The sequence below is a fragment of the Pseudopipra pipra genome, chromosome W (assembly GCF_036250125.1).
Source record: "Pseudopipra pipra isolate bDixPip1 chromosome W, bDixPip1.hap1, whole genome shotgun sequence".
In the NCBI taxonomy this organism is placed as follows: domain Eukaryota; kingdom Metazoa; phylum Chordata; class Aves; order Passeriformes; family Pipridae; genus Pseudopipra; species Pseudopipra pipra.
This window is the reverse complement of record NC_087580.1, coordinates 2,474,237-2,501,077: the sequence shown is the minus strand read 5'-3', so window position 1 is coordinate 2,501,077 and position 26,841 is coordinate 2,474,237. Positions and strand designations below refer to the sequence as shown.

The following is a 26,841-nucleotide window of genomic DNA, read 5'->3' as shown; positions in this document are numbered from 1 at the left end:
GCTTGCTGCCTGAGAACTGTGTCAATGGAACGCAGCCGCACAGATTCATCGTCCATCCGGTACCACAATCCATTGCTGGCCTGTAAAAAAAAGGCAAGGATCTCTCCATGGTTTCTCTCCAAAAACACAGGTAGGAAACTGCCAAACCGAGAGCATGTCAAAACAAATGCAGTCCAGCCACTAAGGAGGCCTTCTGCCCCAAAACTTTGGCTGTCAGTAACACTGACCGAAAGTTTATCTTCCCCAGCACACATTTTTCCCCATTGGGAAGGAAGTTGCTCTTTTACCTTTGTGTAGCAGAAATAGTGTCCTCCATGACAGCTGACACCACTGTGCACCAGGACAGCATATAAGGAGTAGAGGAGTGCTTCTCCATCTGCCTGAGACATGTATGGGCGAAGATCCAAGTACTCTGGATACTCTACAACCTATGGAGAGACCAAGAGGGCTCAGAAATGACCCTGGTCTGTGACATGAAATAGCCTACCAAGGGCAGGGGCCAGTCCAGGGGTATCAGTACATCTCTGGGGCTCATGAGCACTTGGTTTTCCATAAAGCAACATAACATCGTTTGGGTGGCAGGAAACCCTTCTCAGTCAAAGCAGCCCTATCAGAGCACAGTGCTTGCCTGTCTTCCCACAGGAACTTTCCACTCCCCAGAAGGGACCCCAAAAAACCCAACACAAGCAGCTTGTGACAAGCATACTGCTTTAGGAAATCTGCTTCTTGAAGAGAAAGCTGCACACCAATAGTGTACACACCTTGCTGATCTTGCCACCAGTGAAGCAGTCAAACCTCTTCAGACACACAGTGAGAACCTTGGGTGCACAGTGGACAGTGAACCTCTTAGTGGCGGCAACATTCTTCTCACACCTTGAAACCAAGCACAGAGCACAGCGCTGAAATGCACCCTATCTTCCACCAAGGCAGTCAGACAACCTTTCTTGTCTCCTGCATCCTTATGCTATTTTAAGGCAATTCGGTGCCATATTTAAAACAAACAAACAAACAAACAAACAAACAAACAAACAAAGAAAAACCCCAACCCCCCTCCCCCAAAAAACCAGACAAACAAAACTGTGTCTCATCAGTGTGCAGTAAACTTCCACGAGAAGATGACTTCTGCTCAATGACTTGTAGCCCCCTCACACAGAGTCTCCTGTTAATATGTTGTTAGTAATCATCTTACTTGCTACATTTAAAGCAGTTTTCCCCATCCAGGTGCTCAGGTGTTACAAAGTCCTCCAGAGCTGCAGTGAGGGATGAGGCTGCCTGGAGAATTGAGAAATCGGTGCACTGAGCTACAGCAAATGCCCTGGCCCAAACATTTTCCAGGAGCTGACAAGAAAACCCCTGTAGCTGATGCTGAGGAGACCCGCCATGAATCTGCAAGCTGTATCCAGAAGGAGCCAGAAAGAGAGTGTGGTGCTGAACATTTCCCCTGTCCCAGAGGTTCTCAGGGGCAATCAAGAGCTCCCTCTCTGTATCACCTGCCACTGAGCTACTGATGTTATGTAGGGTCATCAGTAGTGAAAACAATCCAACCCATCAGCCTGGAAGCCAGACAGGTGTTGAAGGAGGGCAAAGGAAAGAAGGATGAGGCTATGTCAAGGGTGCAGAGCGCAGAATGGGTGCTTGTCCAGCTTCAAGCCAGCACCTACAGAGAGACCAGTGCCATGGCCTCTGCAGGAGGACAACATCCGTTCCCCTTCCCATCCACGACCAAGACCTCTTGTGTTCACAGTATATGCTTTCAGGACAAATGTGTTGACTCTGAAAAGCCTTGCCATGTCTTGAAGCACAACTGCAAAACCTCTTACTTTGATATCCAAGGGGACATCCAGGAAGGCCTCATAGGAATCAGAAATGGCTTTGCAGCTGAAGCAGATGACTGGAAGGAAAAATCAAAATGCCGAGCAATGGTGAGCTGAACAATGGTACTGCTTTGTGCTCATTGTACCTGTCCTGCTAGTCCCAGGGCCAGCTGTTGGGCACAGGCAGACAGAAGGGCACAGGCAGTGCCAAGGAGAGCAGCTGTTGTAGAAACATACCTCTGGATCTCAGAAAGCCTCCAAATATTTGATGGACAATGGTAGTAGGTTGAGATGATATGTCCAAGCTGGAAACAAGTCGTAAGACAGAGCATTACTTCCTCCAAGCCCCGGCTGTAGGTTTTCCTTGATGAGGCCACATCAAGGAGTCCAAAGGGCTCAGAACTTTGTAAAGGTAACTTGCTTGTGCTTACTCGTTGCTTGCACTCAGACAAGCTCTCTGCATGGCATTGACAGTACAGCATAAGAAGTCATGGGCATCTTCCTCCCTGCCAAGCTGAAAATGTTCTCCTATGACTAAGAAACAGGAAGTTAGTAGTTGTCTCCTACAGGAAGGGAAGAAAACCTGTCAAAGAACCTGAAATCACATACATCTGAAACCCCTGAGAACAGCCCAAGGCAGGATGGCACTGACTGAACGCAGGACCTTGTTAACATGCGCTTCCATGGTGCACATCATGCAGAAGCCTTGTTGGCGACCTGAGGAGGGAGGGAGAGAAGGTCCTCTGGTTAGCAAAATATCCCTAGTGGTGGAATACTCCTCTTCTTCCACTCCCACTCCAGTGCAATATGCCACTCCTCCCAGTGTTTCAACAAGCACGGGACGTTTTAGTGCATAGAAAATGTTCTTCAGAGGAATGCTAAACTGAGGTTTTAACTTGCAGGAATAGAGACCCAGAGCTAGAAAGATGTGCCTTCATGAAGAATAAGACAGCTGGATAGGACAGGTGGTTCCTGAGTGTACAAAGAACACAAGTTCTGGGGCTGACAAAGGGCTGCTTTTCTCCTAAATCGAATTTCAGGTTCTGGGAATCCTTGGGATTTGATGAACAGATTCACAGGGAGATGTCCCTAAGAGTACTCACAGGCCTGGCTGTGCTCCCGGGAGAGCAGATAGTTGGCCAGCGGCGGGGTGTATGTCAGGCATTGCAGGACAGCATTAAGGAAGCATGTGTTGCCCACATTGAGGAGTCCTGCTCCAGCACTCTGTCTTTGCTGCCAGACCATGCAAATCTTCTCGGGGGGAAAGAGGATCCTTTGTGGCGGAGTCATTCCCTCGGCAATGACTGCAGGGAAATTCCATTTGAAAAGAGATGAAATGAGGCACAAAGGCATATTTAAACAGTGAGGTCTCTACAGGAGCACTCAGGACCATCTGCTTCAACTGCCAACCCAACAACATCAGGGGAAGCTTAAACAGTGCCATTTAAATTTACTGTTTTGGAAAAATCCATTCCCCTGTTTACGTTGCTGAGAGTCCAACAAACCCACAATCTGGTTTCTGGGCCGCAGGCTACCTTCCTTTCTCAGTAGAGTTCTAGACTGGGTTATCAGTGAAGCCATCCCTTTTCCTGATTGTAACTTGTTGAAAACAAGGAAATACTGAGCACGGAAGGCAACCCAAAGGATGGCAGACCTCTCTACGAGCAATGGCAGCTTTCCAAGTCTTGTACCTAGTGTCAGAGGAGCGACAAAAGGTGTTTTCCTGGGTCTAATTGTAAACACGGGGGTCAGTTTGACTGCTCTCAGGAAACATCCCAGAGATCACTCTAGGTTGTGAGCACATCATTCTGGGATTTGACCACCAGCCATGTCAGTTGCCTGTGGCAGTTCACAAAGTCCAAACCTGCTGGTGAAGCTATTACTCACAGGAGTCGTTCCCCGCTGTGGCCATTGCCTCTCTCAGGAAGAGAGTGCAATGCTTTAGATGACCAAGGATGTCTTTCTCTCCAGAAAGAGAACAGCACCAATCCCGTCACCTAGTTGCAAAGAAATTACTGTAGCTCACCGAAAGTATCAAAACTCTAAATAAACGCAGAACGGCATCCCCCACCAAGTCTTTCAGTGGTGCTCGTAACTGCTGCTGAGCTGCAGCTCACGCCCTTATGATCAGGCGCGGGGCACCAACTCACAGCGGGTTCAAAGGCCCTTTTGAAATGCTCCCATGGACGTTACCTTCTCTGAAGAGGCCCTGCTGCTCTCCTGACACTGCTTCAGCAACAGAGCCCTCTGGCTTTCCCACCTCCTGGGAGTGACCGTCTTTCAGCCACTACTTTAACTGCTGCCTTTGCTGCTCTCCTTTTTCTGCCTCCCTCCCTCCCACAGCAATCAAGGTGGGCTGAGCCCATCCCCTCAGACTACAGTCACCTCCCTGCTTACCTATCCTAGGCTATGGAAAAAAAACCAAGAATCAGCAAACTGGAATTCTAGCCTAGGTCATACGTGGCCAGCCTCTAAAAGTTGTAACAGCTCAGCCTACAGCTAGGAAGGTATAAATCAGCCTATACTTTTATCCCATATACCCTGCTCTATGATCTGGGCCAAAAGTCAAAGCATTACCTTTGAAAGAGGAGGAAAGTTGAGGAGAAATGGTCAGTAAACAATAAACCATCCAAAAAAGGCAGGCACACAAGTAGCAAAGGAAGGAGCTGAGTTATCCCGAAGGCCAACTCTGTCCAACTGATTTTCGTTGGCGCGCTCCTCAGGATACCGGATGGGTGCCACATCTCTGCCCCTTTGTGACATGGGGTCACATGGAACCCCATGGAACCCCATGGAACCACATGGTTCTTGGGCACAGGAACCCACATGGCACGTCCGCCAGGTGGAAGCCACTGGACCTCCCCCCGTGCTGGTGGCAAAGGGCTCGTCATCCTCTGACAGAGCTCCCACACCTTCCCTGAGCCACACGGCCTGAGGAGTAAAAGCCTGCTCAGGGCTGTAACTGAGCCAGGTCACAGCTTTTCTGGCCCCCAAGACGCTGAGGGTTTCACTGCCACTTCTATCAGTGAGACTCTTAGCAAAGCACCTGGACTCTTATGGGTTCATTTCCAATTAATCTCATCTGCCCCCAGGGTACAACCATGGGCTGAGCCTGAACTGGGACTGCCAAAGGAACCCTTCAGAGGCTGCGCTGGGAGGACCTTGGCTGGCTGCTGGCCCCCGCCCAGCTGCTGTCTTGTCCTCAAGCTCTGAAAACGTTCCTGGATGGCTTTTTAGCAGCTTCCCATTTACTCCTGCCGCTAGGGTTGGTTAGGTTTTGATCAGCCGCAGCTTTAGCCAGACTCCCACTCTGGATGGTGAGGGCACGCGCGTGTTAGGCGGAGCTATCCCCTGCACGTCCGGCGCCGAAATAAACAAATACCGGCTTAATAGCACCTGTGGCTGTTGAGTTTTACTACTGTTGCCTTTTCCTGGCATCAATGGATAGAGACAGTTCTGTCCCTGCTGCACTTGGCCTATGTTGTTTTGGGCTTGTTGGAAATCATAAAACTTTTCTAATTTTTTTAGTGTTCCTAATTAACTTTTTGATTAGTTGTTTTTAACACACATCAGAGGCGGTGCGTTCAGCCTTAAATCAACTTTAGCCAGCATGGAGTAAAAATTGTCATAAGCTCCGTTGGGAGAACACAGCCTGGGAAAAGTACTAAAACTGTAAGTTTTGTTGAAGTTAACCCTGTTATGCTTCAGTGGAGAAAGCCTGTCAGAGAAAGATGTCCTGTTGAAGGAGGAGATCTGGAACACAAGATTTATGGACTACAAGGACCTTCTGCAGAAACCAGCAGCTAAAGAAGAAGACTAACAAAGGCTCAGCATTTTTGTCAGAAAATCCCTAGGGGAGGGAAAATGTACAAAAAAGATTAAAGATATGAAGTTATTACAGTAGAAAGTGAGAAATTAATAACCAATCCCACATAGAATACTAATTAATGAAAGGGAGTGAGTGATGTAATTTGGAAGCAATGAACATTAATTTCTTTGTTTGCCAAATCTGTATAAATAGGTGAAAAGCGATGTCTTGCTGTCAGTAGGGAGGCAGGATTTTTGTCAGCCACATGCACACGCAGGGCTGCAAATAAAAGTAATCCCTTGCTTTCTAACACTAAAAAGCCAATTTGTTAGAGGGTCCTATTTATCCCGACAGTTTCAGAGGTGTTTAGCAACAGGCAGTCCTCTGGACACCTGGTGTAACCTCTGCTCAGCAGGCAGATAGTGTTTCTCATGCGCCAAGGATGCAGCTGGTTGTTATTTAACAACACTTGACCTGGCTGGTTTGGCCCCTGCCTGGAATGGGGCATCAAGTTTTACTCAGTTCTTCTCAGGACAGGTGGTTTCACTCCTGCCCAGCTCAACACAGTTCATATGGCTCCTGCTCCACTCCGAGGTGTTTCTTCTTTTAGACTTGGGGCATCCAGCTCGGGCATGACTTTGCTTGGATGGCTTTTTTCATCACGTCTTGCAGCAGCTGGTTTTATCCCTGTCATCCTTGGGGAGGCTCCTTGTATCCCTTACCCAGACAAAGGATCTGCATTTACTCCTGCATTACACCTCTCAGGTGACCTTTTTATGCCCCTGCCCTAACCTGATGTCCAGGTCCTGTATTACCGTCCTCCCAGCAGCACTTCAGGAGCTCTCTGATGAAGACAATCAACAATGGCACTCGTGAACAGTGCCTCTGCTCCTGCCTCCTGCTCATATGGGGGCATTTTAGGACATAAACAGCTCTGCTCTGTTCTCTGCAGCGAACTGCCCACCAAGCACACCTTGCACTGCCGTCCTGTCATGCAAGAAAAACAGCTTTTCGTCTTGCATGCAGCAAGCTCCAACAGAAACTCTGTGATATCCAGAACAAGTGGTGGATTGATCTAGCTGAAAAAATTCAATTATACGCAGATACGGGTGATCACAAAGGATTCTGTGAGGCTCTGAAAACAGCATATGGGCCTGCATACCAGGTCCAAAGCCTGGTACTCAGTGCTGATGGTCAAACACTTCTAACAGATAAAACCTCCATTCTGAATCAATGATCTGAACACTTTCAGACTTTTTTCAGTACCAACTGTGTAGTCCAAGACTCAGCAATTCAGTCCATCACACAGTAAGCGGTGAAATACAAATCGGATACTGCCCCCACTTTAGGAGAAACCCTCAAGGCCATACAGCAGGCGAAAATCGGCAAGGCAGCTGGGGTTGATGGAATTCCCAACTGAAGTCTGGAAACATGGGGGCCTTGCACTCCATGCCAAATGTCATGAATTTGTGGTATGCCATTGGGAACTAGGCGAACTAGATTGCTCAAATTACCGGGGTATTATTCTGCTCTCCATTGCTGGCAAAATCCTGGTAAGAATACTCTTGAACAGACTAATACCCCCTATAGCAGAAGGAATTCTACCTGAAAGTCGGTGTGGCTTCAGAGTCAACAGGAGTACCACAGACATGGTGTTTGTTCTCAGACAACTGCAAGAGAAGTGTAGGGAACAGAACAAAGGTCTCTATGGAACCTTTGTTGACCTCACCAAGGCTTTCGATACTGTGAGCAGGAAAGGTCTGTGGCAGATTTTGGAACGTTTAGGTTGTCCCCCCAAGTTCCTTAAAATGATCATCTCACTCCATGAGGATCAGCACGGCCAAGTCAGATATGGTAATGCACTTTCTGAGCCCTTTCTAATAAAGAATGGTGTGAAACAAGGCTGCATTCTCGCTCCAACCCTATTCACAGTCTTTTTCAGCAGGATGCTCCAAAGGGCCACGGCAGACCTCGATGATCAGGACGGGATCTACATCCGATACCGTACTGATGGAAGCCCTTTCAACCTAAGGCGACTGAAGGCCCACACCAAGACCTTAAACCATCTTGTCCAGGAGCTGCTTTATGCTGATGACGCCGCCCTCGTCGCTCACACAGAAGCAGCTCTGCAGCGTTTAACATCCTGCTTTGTTGAGGCTGCTGAGCTCTTTGGGCTGGAAGTCAGCTTAAAGAAAACAGAAGTTCTCCATCAACCTGCACCTCAGGAAGTCTTCCATCATCCCCACATCACCATTGGCCAATCAGAGCTCAAATCAGTCCAGCAGTTTAATTACCTAGGGAGCCTCATCTCCTCGGATGGTGAGATTGACGGAGAGATGGACAACAGGTTAGCAAAGGCATTTAGTGCTTTTGGAAAACTCCATAAAAGAGTCTGGCGAAATAAACACTTGAAGAAAAGCACAAAGATCAGTGTTTACAGAGCCATTGTGCTGTCTACTCTCTTATATGGGTCTGAATCATGGGTCATCTACAGCCACCACCTGGGACTCCTGGAACGCTTCCATCAACGCTGCCTCCGTACAATCCTAAACATCCACTGGTCAGATGATGTGACCAATCCATCTGTTCTAGAACAGGCAGCAGTCACAAGTATTGAGGCCATGTTGCTGAGAACACAGCTGTGCTGGGCAGGGCACGTCTCCAGGATGAAGGACCAACCACCCCCTCCCTAAGATCGTGCTTTTTGGTGAACTTGCCACCGGCTGCCGCAAGAGAGGAGCCCCGAAGAGGAGATACAAGGACTGCCTGAAACAACATCTGAGCCTTGGCCACATTGATCTTCATCACTGGTGTACTCTGGCCTCCAGTCGGGAGGTCTGGAGACACCCCATCTCTAACGCTGCTGCTTCCTTTGAGAACGCAGCAGGATCACCATCGAGGAGAAAAGACAACGCAGAAAGAACCGTGTCCTGTCGATCCCATCCAAGGAGTCTTTCTGCTCTGCCTTTTGCAGTCGGACGTGTCTATCTTGTACTGGTCTCTTTAGCCACCAGTGTGCTTGTAGCAAATGTGGGCAGCGCCCTTCCCAAATCTTTGTTCATGCAGCCCAGCCATGATTTTGGATATTAATTTGGGAGTCTGGACTCATTGGTTTATTTGGTTCTGGAACTGGTATTTGGTTTATTTGGTTTTGGAAACAGGTATTTGGTTTCTTTTGTATTATGGGTACTTCAAGTTGCAAAGAAAGAATCTTGAAGAAATCCTTTCTGCTATTTTGGATATTAACTTGTGATTTCTGGACTTATAAATTGATTTTGTTTGGAAACTGGTATTTGGTTTATTTTGTATTCTTGAACCATTGGAAACAAATTGGGACCCCTTTGGAGGGACAAAGCTGTTGATGCTCCAGGGGTTCCAGGACCCTGAGGATTCCAGTACCCACTGAAAGTGTTATTCAGGGAGATCCTCTCGGTCCCCGGATGCGGGGAGTTCCAAGCAAGATCCCTGGGATTTTATTAAGGCATTAAAAGGTTTATAAAAGGTATATAAAGGTATATAAAAGGTATATGAAGATATATAAAAGGTGTACCTACCCAACATAGAAATGGAGCTCTATAATATAATATGATTGACTTATAAAAAGTTGTGATAGAACTGTAAAAGAAGAGGTGTGATGCCTCAGAGCTTTTTGGAATTTTTAACTTTGGTAGATTTTAGAAGTAGTGGTGTAGTGATTGTAGATTTTAATGTAGCTGCATTCTATCCCTTACCCAATTCCCAAAGAGGTGTGTCGGGGGCAGAACGGGGCAGAAGTGGGGGGTGGAGAGATCTGGGGTTGGATGGACCTTGTTCTAAAATCCCAGAGCCACTGCCTGGGGGGTGCCCGTCGTGTGTGTTCCCCTGGCCTGAGGCTCCACTGAAGGACCTGCTCTCTTTATCTCATCTCATCCACTCCCCTGGCCTGGAGTCTTTTCCTCCACGCTCTCTTGAGGCAATGGGGACTGGACCTACCAGGTGCTGGGGATGCTGGAAATCCCCCCCGGTGCCGGGTGGAGCACGTCAGCCTGGAGCACCCCCTCAGCCGGGACTGGGGTACGGCCCGGCCCCCCCAGCACCGGGGGCACACTGGGAGGGGGGTGAGGGGCTCTGGGGGCCTTGGGGGGAACTGGGAGGGAGTTTGAGGGGTAAGGGAAAGGGTCTGGGAGGGAATGGAGAGGCTGAGAAGGAGGTTGGTGGGTGCTGGGAGGGCTGAGAAGGGCTTTGGTGAGTCCTGGGGGCAACTGGGAGGGAGTTTTGTGAGAGCCTTTTGGGGATGGGAGTGGCTTTGTGGGGAAATGGAAAGGCTGAGAAGGGAATTGGGGGGATCCTTGGAGGGGTGAGGGTCCCAGCCTGGACCCTCCAATCCATCCCCGTGCTAATTTTTTGGGGGTCGTGTGTCCCCCTTTACCTGCCTTTGTTCTGACACCAGCCGACTGCTCCCGGTGTTCCCAGTAAAGCTTCCCAATTCTCTGCACTCCCTGGATGCCCATTTTTGGCTTCACCTGAGCTCCCCCCTCCCCCGCAGCCCACGGACCCCCCCGAACCCCCCAGCCCCGGGGCTGCCGCGGGGGCCCCCAAGGGCCCTCAGCCAATCCCAAAGCGCCCACGCCGCCCGCGCCCAATCCCAGCGCGCCGCGCTGATGACTCATCAGTCGCCGGGAAGACGCCTCGAAAAAAGGGCCCCAACTGCGCCCTCAGCCAAGCCCAGCGCGCCCCAAACCCCCCAAAACGGCGCCGCCCGGCTGGTTTTGGGCTGTCAGCAGCTGTCCGGCGCTGGGCATGGAGCGTGTGCGGGGAGCTGGGGCCGTGCTGGCGGTGCTGGTGGTGCTGGGAGCCCCCCCGGCTGCGGGCGAGGAGCTGTCGGGTGAGCGAGGGGGGGGCGGGCAGGGGGGTCGGGTGTGAAAGGGGGGGAAATAGGGGAGAAAAGAGGGGGTGAGAGCCCCAAAAGTGAGTGCGGGACGGGGGTTGGAAGGCTCGCACTGAATGGGAGGGGTGGGAGCCCCAAAGTGAGGGCGGGGGGGTGTGGGGATTTTGGGGCCGGTGGGAAAGTGGTGGGAGAGGGGGGCAAGGGGGTGTGGGAGAGCAGGCAGAGGGGTGCCCTGGGGGTCTCTGGGTGTCCCTTGAGCCCTGGAGCGGTTCCCTGTGACTCGGGGAGGTCGGATCCGCATTGTGGGGCTCCCCAGTCCCCCTGTCCATCCCCGGGGGCTGATTGGGGGGTTCCCCCCCAGCCAAGCGCCGGTGCTGGGGTGTCCGTGGGGCAGAGGGGGGTTCGAAAGGGGGGTCCGGGGTGGCCCCCTGAGCTCCCACCCTGCTGTGGGGGGCTGGGAGATCATGGGGGGGGACGGGGCACCCCCTGACCCGTGTCCTGCACACACAGGGGTGTTCCAGTGTTTCATAAGGGAGGAGTGTCACTTCATTAACGGCACCGAGCGGGTGAGGTTCGTGGCGAGGGGCATCTACAACTGGGAGCAATTCATGCACTTTGACAGCGATGTGGGGGTGTTTGTGGGGGACACCCCGATTGGGGAGAAGGTTGCCAGGAAATGGAACAGCGACCAGGAACGGCTGGAGTACGCACGGTCTTTGGTTGACATGTTCTGCCGGCACAACTACAAGATCATCACCCCGTTCATCGTGGAGAGAAGAGGTGAGCGTGGGGCAGAGCGGGTCCCCTCGGGCTCTGCCCCGGGAATGACTCCGGAGCCCCTCAAACCCCCCTGGGAATCACGCCAGACCCCTCAACTCTCCCTGTTCCCCTCCCTGTGGCCTTTTCTGACCTCCCAGTTTCTCCCAGTTCATCCCAGTCTCTCCCAGTTCTTCCAATGCCCCCTACTCTCTCCTAGTCCATTCCAGTTTTTCTCACTCCATCCCAGTCCACCCCAGTCTCTCCCAGTGCCCCCCACGCGTCTCTACCCCGCTGGGGCCACCGAGCTCCCGCCCCTCAGCCAATCCCAGCGCGTCTCTCTGATGACGCTCCAGTTGCCAGGCAGACCCGAAACAAACACTTCCCTCACCAGGACTCCAGTCCCGTTCGCTTCCTTCCCATTGCAGCCCAGTCATTCCCAGTTCTTCCCAGTCACTTCTAGACCCTCTCACTCCACTCCAAGTCCCTCTCGAGCCATTACCAGTCGTTCTCACTTGTCTTCCACATCTTCCAAATCTCTCTGCAGTGCCCCCCCAGCCCATCACTTTCTATCCCAGTTTACTCCCAGTCCCTCCCAGTGCCATTCCAGTCCCTCCCAATGCCCTCCAAGCCCTCTGCCCTCCCTCCCAGTGCCCCCCATCACATCCCAGTGTCTCCCCCTTCCCTCCCAGTGCCCCCCAGCGTGTCCATCTTGCTGGTGCCGTCGAGCTCCCAGCTCGGCCCCGGCCGCCTGCTCTGCTCCGGGATGGATTTCTACCCTGCGCCGGTGCAGGTGAGGTGGTTCCAGGATGGGCAGGAGCTGCCGGAGCACGTGGTGGCCACCGACGTGGTCCCCAACGGGGACTGGACCTACCAGGTGCTGGTGATGCTGGAAATCCCCCCCGGCGTGGGGTCACCTACAGCTGCCAGGTGGAGCACGTCAGCCTGGAGCACCCCCTCAGCCGGCACTGGGGTACGGCCCGGCCCCCCCAGCACCGGGGGGGCAATTGGGGGCGACTGGGAGGGAGTTTGGGGGGTGCTGGGAGGAGGTTTTGGGGGTGCTGACCCCCCCGGCTCCCCCCAGAGATGCCACCGGACACCGTCCGCAGCAAGATCCTGGTGGGGGTTGGGGGCTTCGTCTTGGGCTTGGTCTTCCTGGCGCTGGGGCTCGGCTTCTACCTGCGGGAGAAGGTAAAGGGGGGCCCCCAAATGGGGGTCGTGTCCCCTCATTGCTCTCCCACAGCGTCTGTGCCCCCCCCTGCCCCCCCAGCCCTTTTCTCTCACCCCCTTTTCTCTCCCCACAGAGCTCCTGAGCCGCCAGCGGCCGCAGCCCCTCCCCGTGGCCTCGGGCCCAGCCGGGACCCCGCAAACCCTGCGCTGATTTTGGGGGGTTGCATGTGCCCCCCTTCCCTGCATTTCTTCCCGCACTAACCAGCTGTTCCCAGTAAAGCTTCTCAGTGCTCTGCAGTCCTGCTCACTGGAGAGAAGGGGCTGGGGGTGACTTGGGGGGAAACCGCGGGGGGAGCAGAGTTTGAGGGGGGCAGAACCGGCCCCAGGATGGATCGGGAATGGGGAACCCCCTGAGGCCTCCACTTGTCACCCCTTCTTGGGGGGATTTTGTGGGGGCATCTGCACCCCAACGGGGCACCGAGCAGACCCCAAGAGGTGCCAGGACCCACGTAAACCCCGTAAAAGAGGTGCTGGGAATCCCAAATTCAGTGGGAGGGGAGTGGTACCCCCCAAAAGTGGATGGGGGCAAGACGGGACTGAGTAGTGGGGAATGATGGGAAAGGGGTGGGAGAGGTCAGAAAGGTGGGGAAAAGGAGGATGTGGGACATCAGCCCCTCTTTCCTCCTCTTTTCCCCCTTTCCCCCCGCTCACCCCACAGCTCCTCGCCCGCAGCCGGGGGGGCTCCCAGCACCACCAGGACCCCCAGCACGGCCCCAGCTCCCCGCACACAGTGAAGCTTCCCAGTTCTCTGCACTTCTGGTTACTGGGGAGAATCGGGGGGCTTCAAAAATCCTGGCAACAGGAGGGTTTGGACGCTCCCTGACCCCAAAATATCACAAAAGAGGGATGTGGACACTCCTAGACTCCAGAAATCCTGGGAACTGGAGGGTTTGAATATTCTCAGACCTTAAAAATCCTGGGAACAGGGGGGTTTAGACACTCTCAGAACTACAAAATCCTGGAGAAAGGTGGTTTAGGCACATGCCGTGTATCAGGGAGGGAAAAGGTCCGAGAGATACTGGAACGTGAAAAACTAGACACCGTTGCTACTTAAGAAAGTAACTATTTATTATGAAAGGTGGCTAACAGTGAAAACATAGGCACTCAAGAGAAAGGGATTAGGGAGGAGAAAAGTGAACAAAAAGACCCTAAAAGGAAGGCACAGCACCCTACTCACCCAGGTGTCACCTATAAGAGAGTCTTACCCACTCTAACCACTTCTAAAGCCTCTCTGCAGCAGCTGCGTGTTCCGGAGGGCTGGCAGGCTCCCACTCCAGCAGGCGTCCCCGCTAAAAGCAACTTGGTCCTTCGTGTAGAGCCGGCCCCCAGCAGGGAAAGCGTGTCTGCTTTTATACAGTTCATTGAGCACACCTGCCCGGGGAGGGGTGGCCAGCACCGCCCCGTCAGGGGTTCCCAATCCCACCCCCTTGGTTATGTCAGTGCCCCCCTTCTGTGCATGGGTGAGAACTTTGGAAATCCCCCCATGCAGGCGCAGTGAGTCCTGGGGGTCTTTCCCAATTGAGTCTGGGGGCGAGCCTTCCTCACCTCATCATCACTTTCTCCTCCAAATGCCCTTGACGAGCCAGTAACCAATCACAGGAGACCAATTAAAACAGTTTATACAGAAGTTCTCCCTCCAAGGCCAAATTTAGTGTTTTATCAGTGAACTTGGCAGGAAGAACAAGAAACTACTGCAGGTGGCTAAGGCCAAACACAGACCAAAAATATCATCACAACTCCATCCCAGTACAAGGGCTCTGAGCCAGAGAAGGGATGAGAGCCGGGTACAGGCTTGGGAATTGCTGGGAGGGGAAAGGGATGTCTAAGAACAAGTCCCTCAGGACAGGGAAGCAGAGAGGCTGAGTTTTGACCCCAGCACTAGGGTGTGCAGGGCAGAGCAGAGAATATGCCCACATAAGATTCTTGTGCGTCCGTCTTTGCAGTTCTGACAGGCACTTCTTGTCACAGCCTGTCCTCTCCATTCCAGATTAGGACCTGGCAACCAGAGAACCAACACCCCACACCATAGTGCAGACCAACCCATGTGCTTTGGGCCCTTTTGTTGTCCTATCCATTCTGGCCTATCCTCTCCATTCTGGAATGGTCTCTGGAAACCAAAGAACCAAGCCCCCACCATGTGACAGTTCAACCCCATCCGTGTGCCAAGGGCTCCTTTGTGGTGTCACAGTCTGTCCTCTCCATTCCGGAATGGGCCCTGGCAATCAAAGTACCAACGCCCTACAACCCCAAAGTGAAGCCCCACCTTTGTGCCATGGGCCCTCTTGGGATGTCACAGCCTATCCCCTCCATTCCAGAATGGCTGCTGGAAACCAAAACACCAATGTCTCACAGCCCCTAGTGCCGCCCAACCCCTGTACCATGGGCTCCTTTGTGATGTCACAGCCTGTCCTCTCCATTCTGGAATAGCCCCTGGAAACCAAAGAACCAACACCTCACACCCCCACAGTGCAGCCCCACCTGTCTGCCACGGGACTCTTTGGGATGTCACGGCCTTTCCCTCAGGAAAGAAAGCCTGGAACCTTCGGGTTTCAGATGCAGTTGGGGGGCCACCCTGGGCACTCCATGGGCAGCAAGAGCTTTCTTTGCTGGCCCTTTTTGTCTGGTAGGAATCTTCAGCTGTGTTCAGTTTGGGCAGTCAGACTGGCAATTTCAGCACAGGGCTCCTGCAAGTGAACGACAGCCCTTCCCTCCAGGAAAGAAACCCCTTACCCTCGGTCTCTTCTCCTGTTCCTTAATATACAACCTGCAGGGGAGCTTTCTGGGATCTCTTCTCTTGGGAATTGGGAAGATAGACCCACTCTCATGTTTAACCCCTCAGGCAAAACCACCCTTTGAACACCTTTCCCAACTTACTCCAACCTTTCCCAAAGCCCAGATTTTACAGGCGTCCTGTAATTCTGGCCCAATCTCATCCAAGCCCACAAACCATGACAGAAACCTCTCAGCCTCACGCTGCGTCCTTCCCATTGCTGTGCCTTATGTGCAGGCAAAAGGCCTTAAAATCAAGGACCCAAAATTCATGGCCTGTTCTTTTTCCCAGAAAAGAAGGCGTGGTGAACTCTCCAGACCAGGGAATTGGAAGATCTCCCCAAAACTCCTTTGGTACACGCTGCAGGGCCAACGATTCCTCTGCTCTGCCCTGTCGGCGCTGCTTTGTCTCATCTGGGTCCCCAGAAACTGTCAGTGAAAGCTGGGGAATAAAATCTCTGAGCAGTTGGTTGGGTTCCAGAGGTGACCCTACTTCATTCAGCACTGAAGGGACACAGCAATTGCTCTCTAACACCTGTACATCAGTTCTCAAAACTTTTAACTATTTCTACATTTTAGCAAACAAAAGAATTCCTGTCCATTGGCTTACCAGTTTTCTGCAGGAATTCTTCTTCTCTCTTCTATTGGCTCTTGATTTCTCACTTTGCATGATACTTAGTCCACAGTTTTTGTCCTTTTCTTGTCTTTTCCCTGGATAGGGAGAGCCTCAGTAACTGTCTGTGTTAGTTTTGTCTTCATCTCTGGTTTCTCTAAGGGTCTTTGTGGTTTAGAAATTCTGCCTTCTTGGTGTCCAGGTCTCAAAAATAGATTTCTCTGCCAGGTCTCTGACCACTGAAGTATGGCAGCCTTAAGCTTTTACTTTGTTTTTCTAACAAATGGCCATGGCCCAGAACTTGTCCATCATCCATTGTCTCTTGCCCCCATTCAATCTCCTGCCAGCAGTTTCTCCCCACTGCTGGGTGGGCTCCTTTGTCAAGCACTAGAACTTGTTGGGTAAAAGGCCCAGTCCTGTTGCCTATTTTTCGTGGGGATGTGCAGGAGGGCATTGAGTCTTCCATGAGCAAATTGGCAGAGGACCCCAAGCTGGCTTGCAGTGTGGATGTGCTGGAGGGTAGGAAGGCTGTGCAGATGGACCTGGCCAGGCTGGACCTCTGGGCCGAGCCCGTGGGCATGAGGTTCAAGAGTGCCTTTGGTGCCTTTGGGGCATCTGGCCACAAGAACCCCCTGCAGCTCCAGGCCGGGGGCAGAGGAGCTGCAAAGGGTCCCCGTGGGAGAGGCCCTGGGGGTGCTGGTGGACAGAGGCTGAACCTGAGCCAGCGGGTGCCCGGGTGGGCAAGAAGGCCAAGGGCAGGCTGGCCTGGATCAGAAAGAGTGTGGCAGCAGGAGCAGGGCAGTGATGCTTCTGCTGGACTGGGCACTGGTGAGGCCACAGCTGGAGTGCTGTGTCCAGCTCTGGGCCCCTCAATTCAGGGAGAACCTTGAGGGGCTGGAGTGGGTGGAGAGCAGGGCAATGGACCTGGGCAAGGGTCTGCAGTGCATGGCCTGTGAGGAGCAGCTGAGGGAGCTGGGCTTCTCCAACCTGGAGAAGAGGAGGCTCGGGGCTGACCTTCTCCCTGTCCACAACTTCCTGACAGGAGGCTGGAGCCAGGTGGGGGTCAGCCCCTTCTCCGAGGCAACAGGCAACAGGACAAGAGGACACAAGGACCTGCCTGTCAGGGGCTGTTTGTCAGGGACAGGAGCAGGACTTTTTGGAGAGAAACAGGGATTAGGTATTGAAATGGGCTGCCCAGGGAGGTGGTGGAGTCAGCGTCCCTGGAGGTGTTTAAGCAAAGACTGGCCATGGCACTGAGTGCCGTGGTCTGCTTGACGTGCTGGGGATGGGGCGTAGGCTGGACACCGGTTGATCTCACAAGTCTCTGCCAAGCTCAGGGACTCTGGGCTTCTGTGCCACCCCAGCCTTTGGGGACAGCGTGCTGGTGGCTCAGAGGCTCCGTCCTTGCCTTGCCTTGCCCATCTCCTGGCTGCCAGGCAAGGGCCTTGTGACATCACAGCCTCTGTGGAACAGCGCGGGGGCTGAAAACTGTCAGTGCTGCGTCCCCGTGCCCAGAGCCTGGGCAGAAGTCGGCTGGCAGGGACGGGCAGAGACTGTGCAGAGGTGTCAGCTCGTCCCGCAGCAGCACGATGCCCAGCCAGGGCATCTCCTGGCTCCTCAGGCTCTCGGTGCTCCTGCTCTTGCCTGGCCCACTCGAGCCTTGCAGCCGTGCCACAGGTGCCATTGCTGAGAACCGGGGTTTTCCTTGGATGGCCCCTTGCCAGAAAAGGCAGGAGAGGCTGGAGAGAGGGGAAGGAGGGGGGTCAGGCCGCTGGGATGGTGCCGGCGGGCCGTGAGCCCAAAGCCAGCAAGGCCTTGGGCCCACACGGTGTCAGGGGAGGACTGAGAGCCCCCAGGGAGGAGGAAAGCTGGGCAGGCCCCAAGGCTGCTGGGCCTCTTCTTTGCCAGCCCTTTGGCCAAGGCCCCGAGGCAGAGGTGGGGCTCAGCCCCTGCACAGCAATGGGGCACAGGCTGAACCCCAGGGACACCAGAGCCAGGCGGCCTGAGCTCTTCTTCCTGCAGCGTCTGCCTGGGGCAGCCCAGCCAGGCCTGAGTCTCTGCAGGAGAGGCCAAGCCCAGCCAGAGAGGGCTCAGCCCTCTGAGGCTGCACTCACTGCAAAGGGAACAAAACATTGGCACAGAGGACATCCTGCCCCCAAATGGAGAACTGGAAAGGTCAAGAATGAAAAAGTCACCCCACTCCATTCTTCAAATGTTTAGAGCTCTTTCCTAAAAGCATCCAGGACTCAGGTCACCCAATTTTCTCTCTGAGAAGGGTTTTTCCATGGTTCCCCTCAATTCTCAGGTTCAAAGTGGTCCCAGCACACTTTGGTGTGTGTTGGATGCTGTGTTGGGGTGCAGATGTCCCCCCAAAGCTCCCTCAGAACAGGGTGACACAAGAGGGGGGCACAAAGGGGTCCCCATTCCTGATCCATCCTGGAGCAACCACACTGGGGGCAACTGGGATCATACTGGGAGCAGCTGGGCCCCTGCTGGGCTCATACTGGGACCATCCTGGGAGTGACTGCAATACTACTGGGAGTATGAGAGAGGCACTGCAACCATACTGGGATCACTGGGATCAAACTAGATTTGTACTGCAAGTGTCTACAGGTTTCTGGGGCCATACTGGCACACATACTGGTCACATACTGAGATCATCCTGGGAGCAACTGGGACCATGCAGGGGCAAATGGCCTCCTCCAGGCAGTGACTGAAAGTGCCTGGGGCCATACTGGACTCAGACTGGGAGTCCCTGAGAGGGAAAGGAACCATCCTGGGGGGGACTGGGAGCAACTGGGACCACCTTGAGGGCAACTGGGATCCTCTTGGGAGTGACTGGAAGTGACTGGGCCAGCAGCCGCTGCTGGCGGGGCCCGGCAGGCCTTGGCTGGGGGGAGCCGGGCGGCCTCTGCGCGTCCCGCGCTGGGGAGGGGACAGGAGAGGCAGCACAGTCAGGGCAGGGCTGCCTTGAGTCAATCCTCTGCTGCTTTACAATCTCCTCCAAATTCTTTGGATTTCTTTGGGGGAACTTTGTTCAACTCAGCTCTGTGCTGCTCAGTGAGAGCACTTTCCTTGACCGGGCAGGAATTCTCACCCTCCCCATTGCTCTGAGCCTGAACCCTGGACAGCTCTGAGGTCCCAAAGGGCTCCCTGTGCCCCAGGGCAGACTCAGGAGAGCTGCTCTGCCCACAAGTGACCTGCTGCTCAGCACACAGGTTCCCTGTGCTATTTGCACCTCTCTGTTGCTGGATGATCCACTTCAAAGTTAAACCTGCAGTTAGTTTTTGTTTTCTCCTGTCAAGTCTTCTGATAAAGCAGTGAACTTGGCCTTGGAGGGAGAGCTTCTGTGTAAACTGTTTTAATTGGTCTGTTGTGACTGGTCAATTGCTCGTCAGGGGCAGTTGGAGGACAAAGCAATGAGGTGATGAAGTAAACCCCTAGCCTCAATTGGAAAGACCCCCCCCAAATCACTGTGCCTGTGTGGGGGACTTTCCAAAGTGCTCACGCAGGCACAGGAGGGGTTCACTTACATAACCAAGGGGGTGGGATTGAGAGCCCTGACGGGGCGGTGCTGGCCACACCTCTCCGGGGCAGGTGCTCTCAAAAAACTTTATAAAAGCAGAGACGCTTCTTGAGGGGTCGCCGGCTCTTCACGACGGACCAAGTTGCTTTTAGCGGGGACACCTGCTGAAGTGGGAGCCTGCCAGCCCTCCGGAACACACAGCTGCTATAAAGAAGCTTTATTACTGGGTAGAGTGGGTAAGACCTTCTTACAGGTGACACCTGAGTGAGTAGGGTGTCGAGCTATCCTTCTTGGGTCTTTTGGTGCACTTTTTCCTTTGCCCCGAATCTTTTCCCTCAGGCGCCTGTTTTGTTTTCCCCCTTTTCCTTGTTTGCCACCTTTTCCTAATAAATAGCTATTATTTTTGCCAACTAGCAATGGTGTTTGGTTTATTCACGTTCCAGAATCTCTCGAACCTGTGTTTTTCCCGTGACTTAGTCCCTTTACTGTTACGCTGATGGAAACTGGAATGTTACTGGGGCATCTGGGAGTGACTGGGAAGGACTATGAGCATGCTGAGGGCTCTACTGGGATATACTGGGAGTGTCTGCAACCATGGTGGGGGTGACTGGGACCATACTGGGAGTGACTGGGACTACGTGAAGGGGAATTAGGACCAGGCTGGGGGCAACTGGAAGGAACTGTGAGTGACTGGATTTACAAGAGAAGCAACTGGGATTGAGTGGGACTGTCAGGAGGGAAGACCGGGATCATACTTGGAGTGACTGGATCTGTGCTAGGGGCAACTGGGAGCAACTGGGACCATGATGGGGACAACTGGGATCATACTGGGATCACAGTGGGAGAAGCTTGGCCCGTGATGGGAGCAACTGAGACCACACTGAGGGTGACTGGGGTCATACTGGGATCATAGCAGGAGTGAGTGGGATCATGCTGGAGGTGATTGGGATGATCCTGGGAGTAAATGGGAGTGCACTGGGGATGACTGGAAGTGGCTGTGAGCAACTGGGATCATGCTGGAAGCTTCTGGGGGCAACTGGGAATGAGTGGGACCACATGGAGGAAACTGGGGGCAACTGGGAGAGACCAGGAGTGACTGGGATCATCCTGGGACTGACTGGGCACTGAATCCAAAAAATCGGTCCGAGAAACTGCTCAGAGACTTTTTTCTCTTTAAGTTGCAAGGTATTTGTTTATTCAACGTTGGGAGCAAGCCAGCTCGCGCTGGACAAACTTGCTCCAAGGCTTCACACAAAATCAGCATTTTTATACAATCTTCAGCTGTGATTAAATGCATATTCAAGTGATTCCAACCTCTATCTCTGCATATTAATAATAGGCGGAGTATAGGTGGAGCTCAGGCGGGGCTTGGGGCGGTGCTTCTCTTGGCCCTCAATCCTGAGGGGACTTCCACTCTTCCTCCATGGCTCTGGGGGCTTCAACTCATCTTCCTCAGCTTGACCTTCCTTCTCTTCCATTGTTCTTGACCCGCTCACTGAAGCTTGGAAAAAGCCCTGGCTCCCGGCCTATTCCTCCTATTCCAATGTCTCCCTGATCCTGCTGTCTCTCTAATTTATCCCCTCTAGGCCTAGGACATGTTCCTGTACTATTCTCTGAAGCTTTGCTCCAGTCAGTAGAACAGAACGAGCCCAGATGGTCTTGGCTGTTGGGAGCTTGTTAGCAGGCCCAAATTTCTTAGTGAACTCTTTTGGGCCTGGCCTCCTGTTTCACCAGGGACACAGCCCGGGCCCGGGTGTTCCCATTCCCATTCCACGGGTTTGCATTCCTGTTCCAGGTGTTCCCATCCCATTCTAGTTGTTCCCATCCCATTCCAGGTTTCCCCATTCCCATTCCAGGTGTTCCCATTCCAGGTGTCTCCATTCCCAGTTCTTGGCGTTCCCATTCCCATTCCTGGTGTCCCTATTTCTATTCCAGGTGTCTCCATTCCCATTCCAGGTGTTCCCATTCCAGGTGTCTCCATTTCAATTCCAGGTGTTCCCATTTCCATTCCTGGTGTCCCCATTTCCATTCCAGGTGTTCCCATTCCCATTCCAGGTGTTCCCTTCCCATTCCACGTGTCCCCATTCCCATTCCTTCTGCCCCCATTCCCATTCCTAGTGTCCCCAGTCTGCTCCCAATGTCCCCATTCCCATTCCAGGTGTTCCCATTTCCATTCCTGGTGTTTCCATCCCATTGCTATTGTCCCCATCCCATTCCTGATGTCCCCATTCCCATTCCAGGCATTCTCATTCCCATTCCAGGTGTTCCCATTCCCATTCCACATGTTCCAATTCCCTTTCCAGGTGTTCAATCCCATTTTAGGTGTCCCCATTCCCATTCCTATTGTCCCTCCTCCCGTTCCTGGTGTTCCCATCCCACTTCTGTTTTCCCCATTCCCAGTTCTTGGTGTTCCCATTCCAGGTGTCTCCATTCCCATTCCTATTGTCCCCATTCCCATTCCAGGTTTTCCCATCCCACCTCTGTTTTCCCTATTCCCATTCCAGGTGCCCCCATTCCAATCCCAGGTGTTCCCATTCCCATTCCTGGTGTCCCCAACCTGCTCCCAATGTTCCCATTCCCAATGTTCCCATTCCCAGCCCAGGTGACCCCATTCCCATTCCTGATGTCCCCATTCCCATTCCAGGTGTTCCCATTCCAGGTGTCTCCATTCCCATTCCAGGTGTTCCCATTCCAGGTGTCTCCATTTCAATTCCAGGTGTTCCCATTTCCATTCCAGGTGTTCCCATTCCCATTCCTGGTGTCCCCATTTCCATTCCAGGTGTCTCCATTCCCATTCCAGGTGTTCCCATTCCAGGTGTCTCCATTTCCATTCCAGGTGTTCCCATTCCCATTCCAGGTGTTCCCTTCCCATTCCACGTGTCCCCACTCCCATTATTGCTGCCCCCTTTCCCATTCCTAGTGTCCCCAGTCTGCTCCCAATGTCCCCATTCCCATTCCAGGTGTTCCCATTTCCATTCCTGGTGTTCCCATCCCATTGCTATTGTCCCCATCCCATTCTTTATGTCCCCATTCCCATTCCAGGCATTCTCATTCCCTTTCCAGGTGTTCCATCCCATTCCAGGTGTCACCGCTGACATTTCCCCTGCTGGTTTACCATTAAACCAGCACACCAGGTCTGTGCCCAACGGGGGTCCCTGTGGATCATCCAACGCGGGTCCTCCCATGGCTGATGGAGTTGGAGCAGCGGCCGAAGCTCTTCCCGCAGTCGGGGCACTCGGGGCTTCTCTTACCGGTGGGTCCGTTGGTGGGAGGTCAAGGAAGAGCTCTGCGTGAAGCTCTTCCCACACTCCCCACAGTGGAAGGGCCTCTCCCTGATGTGGAGGCGACGGTGGGTGTAGAGGGTGGAGCTGTCCCACATTCCCTACACGTGTAGGGCTGTTCCCCAGTGTGGATGTGCTGGTGGCTGAGCAGCTTGGTGCTTGTGCTGAAGCTCTTCCCGCATTCCAAGCACTTGTAGGGCCATTCCCTGGGGTGGATGCAACGGTGTTTGCAAAGGCTGGAGCTGTCCCTGAAGCTCTTCCCACACTCCGCACACGTGTAGGGCCTTCCCCACTGTGGATCATCTGGTGTCGGAGCAGGTTGGAGCTCTTCCTGAAGCTCTTCCCACATTCCCCACACGTGTAGGGCTGTTCCCCACTGTGGATGCGACGGTGGTTGTGGAAGGTGGAGCTCTGACTGAAGCTCTTCCCACACTCCTCACACGTGTAGGGACGTTCCCCAGTGTGGATGCGACGGTGCTTGCGGAGGTTGGAGTTGTCACTGAAGCTCTTCCCACACTCCCCACACGTGTAGGGCCGTTCCCCAGTGTGGATGAGCTGGTGCCTCAGGAGGGTGGTTCTGTGGCTGAAGCTCTTCCCACATTCCAAACACCTGAAGGGCTTTTTCCTGCTGGGAGGCTGCTCAGAGACCACCAGCTCGCAGCTCCGCCTCAAGCTCCGGCCGCCTTCCCGGCACACGCTGGCTCTTTCCTCCTCACAGCCCCCTGAGCTGGCTTTGCAGCCCCTCCTGCGGGGGCATCTCCGGCCCTTTTCCTCCCCGCTGCCTTCCTGCGCCGGGGAGCCCTTCAAAACGGCCTCTCCCACCAGGCTCTGCCGCCGGGATTTGTCCTCCGCGCTCTCCGGCCTCACCTCGGGGCCTGGGGCAGGAAGCAACAAGGACAGGCAGGGGATTTGCCTCCGGCCCACAGGGAAGCCCAAGGACATCCCCCCAACTCCGGCCCCGGCAGGACGGCCACAAAAGACCGACCCAAAGGGGCACTGACTTCCTCCTCACCTGCCTGGGGGGCCCGCGGCATCTTCCTCTTCCTCGCAGCCTCCTCCTCCATCTGCCCAAGCTTTGGGAAGCAGAAATCCTGATGGGGAGGGAGAAAAAGGAGGTGAGTGTGTTGCCCAAGTCCATCTCTGGAACTCACCAGGCATCCTGTGCCCCTGAAAACCTCCAAAACACCAACATTCAGCCCAGAAAAAAACAAAACAACAGGATTTGGGAAAAAAACCCCACACAAACTCCCCGCAAATTTGCAAAAGATCAGGAGTCAGCAAAAAAAATACTCCAAAATATGAACATTCAGCTCAAAAAAACCGTTCCAGAAGTTTCCCCTCTCTCCTCTTCGCACCTTTACCTTCTGGGCTCTCCCCTCTCTGGGCTGCTGGGGGTCCCGCTTAGGGATGCCGGGGCTTTTGGGGGTCCCAGGGGACCCTTCTCCCGTCACTCTCTGCTTCAGGGTGCTGGGTTCCCAGACGTTCTCCCTCTCCGCCTTCTCCACTTTCTTGGCCTGGAGATCCCAGGGGTCCCCACTGCCCAGGCTCCCCCTTCTCCGGGACCCCCTTGCAGCCTCCTGGGGCTCCTCCCTCTCCCTGCTCCCCCCTCCAGCATTCCGGGGGTCCCCCAGCTCCGGGATCGCCCCTCTCCGCTCTCCCCACTCTGCGGCTACCGGGGTTCCCCCCCGGCTCTCACGGGGGGCCCCCAAACCGCTCTCCCCCCCCCCCGCCATTGCCGAGCGACCGCCAGGACCTTTTGGCTGCTCTTCTTTGTGCTCCTGCTCGGCTCCTCCCTCGGCTGGGCCGCCGCTTTTGGCGGGTTTCCTCCTCTGGGATCCGCCCCCTGCAGCCCTTCCCCCCCTGGCCCAGCCCCCTTGGGCGCCCCTTGGGCCCCCCTTGGGCCCCCCTTGGGCCCCCCTTGCCCAATAAGTCTGATTATACAGACAAGCAATTGGTTTTAATCCACAAAACCCAAATGTAGAACCCAGCACCCTGGGCCATGAGCAAAGTGGTGTTCCTTGGCCCCCCCCCCCAAGTCCAAAGTAAAGGGAGAGGAGAAAAAAACCTGCTGGTGGGAGAGCTGTTGCAGTCTGGTCAAAAGTGGGGATTGCAGTCCAGTTGAGGGGGGTGGTCTCAGGCTGGTTGAGAGCGGTGAGCTGCAGTCCTCCTCTGGATCCCACGAGTGGTAAAAAGGTTCTGAAACTCCAGGTTTATATATTCTCCAGTTCAGGCAGGAATGCCCAGTCCTCCCCTCAGAGCGGGAATTCCATAAAAGGATGCTTAGTTCTTCCCTCAGAGTGGGGAATTCCATAAAAGGATATGAGGATGCTCAGTCCATAAAAGGCTATGAGGGTGCTCAGGACATCCCCCCCACCTGGCAGGCGTCTCCTGACAACAGTTCCTGGGAAAATGGCATGGAAGGCCAGAGAATACACAGTTTTGGGCTACACCCATCCAGTGAGGAATCGTTCCCAGCTGTTCTAACTAGGACACTGTGTCCGTCATCGCTGCCATCATCATCATCATCGGCCTCGTGGGAGTCGGTGTCTGGAAGCTCCGATCCGGTAACTCCCGGGATGGGGGTCGGGAAGGGGCACGGATCCGCCCGGCAGCATTCCGGGGATCCTGTGCCACGGGTGCTGATCCCACTTTCTTTCCATAGGGAAGAGGGAGGGGAATGGATACAACCCCGCGCCCACCAGTGAGTCCCAGCAGCGTGTGTGGATCCAGATCCTCTGGGCAGGGATCCCAGGATGGATGCCGGGATTCCAGAGGGGAATGGGGGCCTAATGGCTGGAGTGGGATTGGAAGGGGATTCCAGCTCAGGGCAGGATTCCAGAGTGGGCTCAGGTGCAATTGGGGACTGGGATCAGGGCTGGATTCTGGAGTGGGATTGGCGTGGGATGGATGGAGTGGGATTGGGGTGGGATGGACGGAGCAGGATCAGGAGGGAATCCGGAGCAGTTCCTCCTCTCCCTGGGCTCCACAGCCGGCTCCATCCCCTGGGATGGGAACAGGGACATATTGACTCCTTTCCCCGCTCTCATCCCAGCAGGAATCACAGCCTGAGCAATCCCGGAGCTGGATCCACCCCTTCCCTCTCCCTGCGGAAAGGCAGGAGCTGCTGGCAGAGCTCATCCCGCTGCTCCCACCCACCCCGGCCCCCCTGCGACTCTTCCCGATGGATCAACTTCCTGCTTTTTCCCGTGTGAAACCCAGGACCACAATTATTCCTGAGGCTTTAATTTGGGTGTGAAAATCTCCTGCTTTGGGCAATAAATCCTGGCTCCCTCCTCTGGCATCCAGCAGTTCCTCTGTGGGAACCAGGAATAGGAATGGGGACAGGGGGGACTGGGATGGGGACATTGGGGACAGGGAGCAGGTTGGGGACAGCAGGAATGGGAATGGGAACTCCAGGAATGGGAATGGGGACATTGGGAGCAGGTTGGAGTCACCAGGAATGGGAATTGGGACACCGGGAATGGGAATGGGGACATGGGAGACCAGGATAGGGATAGTGGGCACAGGAACGGGGACACTGGGAGCAGGTTGGCAGAGCAGGAAGTGGGAATGGGGACAGGGAAGGGAACCCCAGGAATTGGAATGGGGACAGGGATGGGAACCCCAGGAAGTGGGAATGGGGACAGGGATGGGAACGTATCTCTCCAGGAGTTGGTTCAATACAAAGGTCGGTCCCTGGCTCGAGGCCACGGGAAGCCACTTCTTTGGGAATGTCTGGGAACCAGGTGTCAGAGGTTTGAAAAGAGGTGTTGGAATTGTTTCCCAGTGTCCCCCCCATTCCCATCTGTGTCTCCCGGGATGGGGTGGGTTGGAGCGGAGCCGCAGGCGCTGGGCAGGGGCAGTGGGGGGAGGGCGGCTCTCGGGGACACCGCGGTGGCCACGGGGAGGGCGGGGGGTCCTTTGTTCGGGGGCTTTTGGGGTTTGTCCGGGACCGGACAGAGCGGGAGCTGATTTTGGCCACCTTGTTCTCTTTTCCTGAGAGGAAGTTTTTTCCCCACGGGACACCTCGCGGAGAACGACCGAGAGAGAGAGAGAGAGAGAGAGAGAGAGAGAGAGACAGAGAGAGAGAGGGAGAGAGAGCCCGACCCATCTGGGAGCGAGGTGTTCTGCTTTGGGGACTGCCCCTGGGAACAGGGACTCCTTCACTGCTGGCTGC

General features: G+C 54.3%; 2 protein-coding genes across 4 annotated transcripts in view; both read left to right on the top strand.

Moving 5' to 3' along the window:
• Positions 1-25,957, top strand: part of LOC135405768 (class I histocompatibility antigen, F10 alpha chain-like) — a 319,745-nt gene extending 293,788 nt beyond the window's left edge. Inside the window, exons 6-7 of one of the 3 annotated variants that reach the window (XM_064640357.1) lie at positions 25,327-25,365; positions 25,720-25,957. In XM_064640357.1, the coding sequence (XP_064496427.1) occupies positions 25,327-25,365; positions 25,720-25,733 (53 nt within the window). In that variant the 3' untranslated portion in view covers positions 25,734-25,957. Of the gene's footprint in view, positions 1-25,326; positions 25,541-25,719 lie in introns of those variants that run through there. The other 2 variants (XM_064640358.1, XM_064640354.1) reach the window with 2 other exon arrangements.
• LOC135405966 (class II histocompatibility antigen, B-L beta chain-like) lies at positions 7,569-12,310 on the top strand. Its single transcript, XM_064640478.1, is given in 4 exon segments — positions 7,569-7,626; positions 11,000-11,269; positions 11,938-12,138; positions 12,141-12,310. Coding segments are annotated over 4 exon segments (699 nt in total).
• Positions 25,958-26,841: the final 884 nt, after the last annotated feature.